This window comes from Terrapene carolina, unplaced genomic scaffold, assembly GCF_002925995.2.
Source record: "Terrapene carolina triunguis isolate 2854851 unplaced genomic scaffold, T_m_triunguis-2.0 Scaffold69, whole genome shotgun sequence".
Classification (NCBI taxonomy): domain Eukaryota; kingdom Metazoa; phylum Chordata; order Testudines; family Emydidae; genus Terrapene; species Terrapene triunguis.
This window is the reverse complement of record NW_020664420.1, coordinates 14,904,051-14,911,237: the sequence shown is the minus strand read 5'-3', so window position 1 is coordinate 14,911,237 and position 7,187 is coordinate 14,904,051. Positions and strand designations below refer to the sequence as shown.

The 7,187-nt window shown below is 43.0% G+C and overlaps 1 protein-coding gene across 7 annotated transcripts in view; it reads right to left on the bottom strand.

Moving 5' to 3' along the window:
- Positions 1-7,187, bottom strand: part of NEDD4L (NEDD4 like E3 ubiquitin protein ligase) — a 336,647-nt gene that overhangs the window by 84,221 nt on the left and 245,239 nt on the right. For all 7 annotated transcript variants that reach the window (XM_024217469.3, XM_024217470.3, XM_024217471.3 and 4 more), the window contains 2 exons: positions 1,089-1,150; positions 870-972 (listed from right to left, as the gene is read on the bottom strand). In XM_024217469.3, the coding sequence (XP_024073237.2) occupies positions 870-972; positions 1,089-1,150 (165 nt within the window). The remainder of the gene's footprint in view (positions 1-869; positions 973-1,088; positions 1,151-7,187) is intronic.

The window sequence follows — 7,187 nt, the reverse complement described above, 5'->3', positions numbered from 1 at the left end:
AAAAAAAAAAAAAAAAAAAAAGAAGACAACTTCAAAATTAGACGAAGGGAACAAACAGTCTAGCAAAGAGAGGTAAAGATACACACTCTTAAAAAGGAAAGGCAAGAGGAGTGAAGGAAAGAATGAAAAAGAATAAAAATCAAAGAGAACATAGTAAGTTCATTTAAAAATTATTTGTAATAGAACTAACTATTACACTAGAACTATTACAATAGAACACTAAAATGATACAACAAACAAAAACACGCTTGCTTTCATCATGAAAATATGGCTGTGGAAAAAAGTTCCTTTTTGGTGGAAAATAAAGCAAAAAAACTTAATTAAATGGGTTAGCATAAAAACAGACCGGGCAAAAATAAACAAACATAGCACTTAATGAAAATTCAGTGCAGGAAGGTTTTTTGGGGGGGGATAGGTGAGGGGGGGATAGGAGGGTAGGGTAGGGGGTGCCAGCTAGTGCATCTTGCTGGGCACTAAAGGAAGAAAAACTGCCAGGTTCAAAAAGACACAAATATAATAAGCTGAGACAGACTTCATTTGTCTAATCAAGATAAAATCTTATAATTAAGTAGGTTCTTTGGAGGAAGGAGTCTTAAATGCATTATTTTTCTGATGACAGCAAAATGTACAATAAGGGTCTTGACTTGAAATGACTCATGACAAAGGCAGATGAGGCTAAATAACCCAGTACACAACAGTAATTTCCTCTAGTCCATTTCTTCGAAAATCATCATTTACTCTTCCTCCATGTACTACAGGAAGGCATTGTGTTGAGTTTATACCTGATCTTTAATGAGCCCAAAAACTTCAACATGGTTATAATATGGGACTGGGGGGAAATAGTAAGGGAAATAAGTGACATTTCTTACCTCAGATTCCTCCCTTTGTTCAGTAGTTTCTTCCTCTTGTCCTCCGTTTTTTGGCATATAGGCCATTTTCAGTCTCAAGAAACCCTTTACCCGAGATTTGTGGCTAAAGAACAAGACAATATTAACAAAGGAGATTAATTAGGCAGTATTCTTTTAAAAATAAAGTATCATTTCTTTATTAAGTTAAACAGAATTTTCGTTGGATACAAAACCCCTCACCTTCTTGGTCTGAGAAGGAAATCCTTAAATGTGTATGGCCGTTCCATGGTTGGGTCTTCTGTCTAAAGTCATAGAAAAAAATAAAATTGAAGTGCTGACTCTCAAGAATACACAAATACACACTACATTTGTTATAAGGGTTTACTAAAAACACTTGAAAAACATGTTTGAATAAATTAAAGTCAAAGGAAGCGCTTGTCTAGCAGTAAGAGGTGATATTTATATGTGTTGTATATTATTGAATAATAGGTCCACTAGATGTCGCTATAAACACCAACAGTAAGTTGGACCAGCAATTGTTTATGTACAGTAACTCCTCACTTTACGTTGTAGTTATGTTCCTGAAAAATGAGACTTTAAGCGAAACGATGTTAAGCAAATCCAATTTCCCCATAAGAATGAATGTAAATGAGGGGGTTAGGTTACACACACACACACACACACACACACACACACACACACACACACAACTATACGTTTTAAACAAAAATTTAATACTGGCACACAGTGATGATGATTGTGAAGCTTGGTTGAGGTGGAGGAGTCAGAGGGTGGGATATTTCCCAGGGAATGCCTTACTGCTAAATGATGAACTAGCAATTGGCTGAGCCCTCAAGGGTTAACTTTTACACTCTACAAGGCAGCAACAATGGAGGGAGGGGAGACAGCATTGCAGAGATACACACCGTGTGAGAGAGAGCGAGAGAGATGCGCATTTCCCCTTTAGGTACGCTAACCCTACTATTAAGTACACTGCCTTGTTAATTAGATCAGCTTGCTGAGACCTCAGCTGCTGCCAGCAAGCTCCCTCCATCCTGAGCCCTCTTGTGTGTCCCCCCTGCTCTATGGAAGATGGGGTAAGAGGGGTGCAGGGGGAAGGGGGACACCCTGACATTAGCCCCCCTCCCGCACAGCAAACAGGAGTCTCGGGGAGCAGCTCCAAGGCAGAGGGCAGGAGCAGCACATGGCAGTGGGGGGAGAGACAGCTGAACTGCGGGCAATTGATAGCCTGCTGGGCAGCTGCTGCACAGGGAACTTATGGGAGTGGGGAGTTGATAGGGGGGCTGCCGGTCCACCCGGGTTCCAAGCCCCCACCAGCTAGCTGCAACGGGCTGCTCTTCCTGCAAGCAGTGGACAAAGCAGGTGGCTGCCAAATGACGTTAGAAGGGAGCATTGCAGAACTTTAAACGAGCATGTTCCCTAATTGATCAGCAATGTAACAACAAAACAATGTTAACCAGGACGACTTTAAGTGAGGAATTACTGTACACTATTGAAATATTTACAAATCAGTGAAGAGAGGAAGAAAAACAAGCAGACTAAAACAAGTCACTGTAACTTGCTCCAGCCACCTAACAGTAATGTTTGAAAATTACAGTGCATTGTGCTCTGATTTCAGCCAGAAGGAGCTGCATGAATATATGAATAATATTTCTTACTCATTTGAAGTTTAATAAAACACTATTCAGCTATAAAATTAGCTTTCATTTCAGGATTTCACATCACATCACACAGACATCTAAGTCTCCCAACAAATTCACAAGGCAGCTAAGTAACATCAGGCACAGAGGTTAGATTTTCTGATGCGCAATGTTAACAATTCTCCTAATTTTATCATGAGTGTCATGATATTTGGTGGTTTTCTTAAAGCCGTAGCTCTTGGAGTCTTTTGCTTACATGTGAATCTCATCTTTCACTTAACACCCTCCCCACCCCACCCCCATTCTAGCCTTTAAGGTTGTGGAAAAGCTTGGGAACATGAACCTTAAGACTCAAAAACCAGAAGTCAAATGAGAACCAAAAATTAGTTGTTTTTTTTAAAACTCATGAATTTTTGGGGCCCAATTCAAGATTTTTGTACACTTGGGGTTGTCAATTCTGGAATTGTACACTAGTTGTCTGCTCACACAAATCTGATTTCCAGGAGGTGCTGGGCATAAGACCATAAGAGCTCCAAGTCCTCAGCATCTCTGAAAATCAGAAGGGTATTGTAGTGAGGCAGAGTGGCCTCCCTCTGGACCGGAGAACAAGGGAGCACTACACTCCCCTTGGTGGGCAGAGCCAAACCCACCCCACCCCCCTTGCCGGAAGCACCAGGGCAGGGCAGGAAGTATAAAAGGAAGCCTCTGAAGCTCAGCTGGGCCAAAGCCAGCAGAGGAGACACGCCTCTGCCTTGCTGTGGCACCCAGGAACAGAACCTGCCCCGTGCCGTGCCCTGCCCCCAGAGGAGACTAATGCAGACGAGGAGTTGCTGGGACTGCCAGTGGCAGTATACTCCGAGGAGCCCGAGAACCTGTGGAGGCTAGAGGTACCAAACCCCGGGGAGGTAGGCTGTAGCCCAGGGGCAGCTGACGACTGGCCGGCCACAGGGCTGACCGCGTCTCAGTCAGCGTGTTGCAGCTGGATCCCTGCCGACCCAGTGGCAGACCACTCTGCCACTGTTAGGGCCTTGGGCTGGGACACCGTGAAGCAGGGCAGGCCTGCGTCCCCCTGCCACCCCAACCCTGGGGTGGCCAACTCTCCACCTTAGGCCAGGAGGCCTGTGCTCCGTGAACCCCCCTGCTAGCATCCTAGACTGTTTGCCAGTGCGCAAACCCCTTCCAGGGCCCCTAGACTGTGTGGGCGCTCCCCCTTACCTGAACCCCAAGACTGTGTGCGTTTGTTGGCTGCCTGAGCTCCAAGCTTAGGCTAAAGCCTGTTCTGCCCTGCCAACAGGGCCGGCTCCAGGCACCAGCGCAGGAAGCAGGTGCTTGAGGTGGCCAATGGGAAGGGGCGGCACATCCGGGTCTTCGGTGGCGGGTCCCTCAGTCCCTCTCGGAGGGAAGGACCGGCCGCTGAATTCCCACCGAAGAATGAAGCGGCAGGGTAGAGCTGCCGCCGAAGTGCCGGCGGTCGGGGCTTTTTTTTTTTCCCCCCCGCCGCTTGGGGCGGCAAAAAAGCTGGAACCGGCCCTGCCTGCCAAAGGGCCAGAGCTAATTGACTGCATTTGTTTACTGGCTGCCTGAGCCCACAAACCCAGGCTAAAGCCTGCCCCCTGCTCTGCTCCGCCCAAAGGGCTAGATCTTATTGACTCGGTGTATTTGCTGGCTGCCTGGGCTGGGAGGCTTAGGCTACAGCCTACCACCAGCCCAGCCCGAGGGCTAGGGCCCTAGACTGTTAAGTGTTGTCAACCCCATTGAGGGGCTACGAGCTAGAAACTATGCCGGGCGCTGCCCGCAGAGGGGCAAGAGCCCCAGACTGTTGTCTGTTTGCCTCTGTCAGACAGGCCCAGAGCTCTAGACCGTTTATGGTTCGCCCCCCGATGCGACCCGAGCCTGAGGACTGAACCCGAACAGAATGAGGCAGAGTGGCCTCCCTTCCCACTGGAGAACGAGGGAGCATTACAGGTATCTCCAACTGGGCACTCCACATTAATGGACACTTCTGAAAACGTGGGCTCAACTGATTTGTCCATGGTCATTATAGAACCATAAGGCTGGAAAGTGGACCCAGGAGCACTGATTCCCATCACTAGCCATCCTCCTTTCCAAATTACTGTAAATTCAAGGTCTTTTGTGTTGTGTTTGCAAAAAAAGTGAAAAGCGAAAAGTCACTGATCAATATTCAAAGATTTAAAAAACTCCACACTAATTCCTTCAGGGTTTATAATTAAAGTACCATGCAGTTTTTTCAGCTGAAAAGTCCTCCTTTCCTGCATTCCGTTTCCACTGAATTCCTATAAGAGACGCATTTCATTCTTTTAAAGAAGATAGAGTTAATAAGTGTACAGGATCCTAAAATATGTATAGAGATGAGATTTATCACTCCTTACTTCTATAATGTTTTACCATTCTGAGTGCTGTACAGAGCGTATACAATAAGTCCTGAACTCTGCTTTATTAGCTCCATCTTGTAGATGGCAAAGCTGAAGTACAGAAAAGTCCAGAGACTTGCCAAACAAGTCAACAGAACAGACAGGATGAAAACTTAATCAAAGAACTCTGAAACTTTACTATGATGCTTTTCAGTAATAAAAGAAAGAATGAGAAAAAAAATTGATAATCATTTCATCTGTCAAAGTAGCTTTCTATTTGGTTCCTTTAGCATCAAAATACTACTGTTACCTTATTACGAGGCATGTGGATAACTCACAATTACAGAGTCCAGAATCTTAGTCATGCACAGGGGAACTCTGTGTTGAGACATCTTACTGATTGTGGAGACAGAACTGGGAGCAGCTAATGCCTTTTCAACTAACTTACACAATATGTGCCTCTATGTTAGCTCTTGCTCTTTATTTTTCATTTTAATTTTGGCTAACGCACGCTACTAAAAACAAATGTAAAAATAGCATGTGATTGTTCACAGCATATGTGCTCTATAACATCTTGTATGACATTACACTACATATTATAGTAGTGGGGTTTCTCACATCTAAATTGTAGATAGCCATACACATGTATAAAGGACAACCTTCGCCCACACATTACAGTACATGTGCTGTTGGGTCTAAAAGTGCTATCATTTTTCTTATCAGAATACATGATCGTCCAGCAACTTTATAACTTACACTATACTCTTCCAACTACTTAATATACAAGCAGCCAATAACAGTGTTATGACTCAAGCAGACCTCACCTTTAAAAAATGATGAGCTCGGAATGAATATGTGCAATATCTCAACATGGAATACACACATCCCTCTCCCGCTAAATATGAATATTAAAAATAGATATTGGACACCATTCCTAGAATACATAGCATAGGAATTAGTTCTGATTTGTCCATATATAAGGGATCCCATATAATACTATTATTTCTATTGTCATGTAAATATTTGTCACTTCCATGCAATACTATGTTCATACATTAAAGTATAAACTAACTGAAAACTATACCCTCATATACGATGTAAGTTAATACAAGGATAAGGTATATAGTATGTATTAAATCCAAAAGTATGTTCAAATAATGTTAGGATTGCAACCAAGAAATTAAACATTACTATATCAGTCAAACATATCTTAAGATATAAAATACAGAGTTACTTTGCTTTATTTACAAACATTAATGGATAGAAGGTCTACCAAAAATGGAGCAAGGATTTATTTATAAACATTTATTTATGCAGAAAATAATTTTTTTTTTGGTGGGATCCAAGCTTTCTGTGCCCTGGGCTCTCAAATGTTTACATTTTCACTTTTAGTCAATTTAAAATAGGGAAATAATAGGTGGCAGAATATCAGGAGCATAAAAAGGCAAAAAAAAAAAAAAAAAGAAAAGAAAAGAAAAGAAAATTTGTTTTGGGCATAAATATTTACTGGAAAAAAACAAACCTGGATTTTTTGCGACCAATAAATTGTGATAAGTAGGCAGTCATATATTGATCCAACTGGAATGACTCCACCTATGAAGTAAATATTTAAATAATCCATTCCCCTGCCACTCCAAAACTTTTACTGTATGCAAAACAGTGTAGCTTAGAAATGTATTTAAAAGCTGTATTATATAGTGAATAGGACAACAGCTGCACGACAAACACATATTTAACTCACATATTAAAGAAAGATAGCTTCTTCAATGTGCAGAGCCCTGACCAAGAGAGGACGCGAGCTACCAAAAAGACCATGAGTTTTTTACACCCCCAGTCCTATCGCTGGATTGGGAGACTGAGTCAAGCTCTGAGTTGCACAATTTATAAGGAAAGTGGGGCACTCTGTGGCCTGCCACTTTGCTAGTTCTCTAGGCTGGTCCTGAGCAAAACGCCTTATAACACTATAGCGCTAGTAGTGGGCAGCCACTTTTCAGAAATTTAAATTTCAGCCATTTGACATTTTCCCTTGCTGCATCCCTCCTCCATGACCCAACACAGTATCTCCAGCATTTTTGAGGTGTAATTGCTCCAAAGGAAGCTACTAAGATTGGTAGGTTGGCCCTCCAGGAAACCTAAGGCAAAAAGGGTCCAGCCATAGCATACCTCAAAGATAAAAAGAGGTCTGTGGCAACGCTTAGCAAGTTAGAAAGCTCCTGTGAGAGAGTCCCCACTTGCATTTACAGTTTCCTTGAGAAGGAAGACTTCCATCCCACACCAGTGAGTGGCTGAATGCAGTGTGTGTGTGT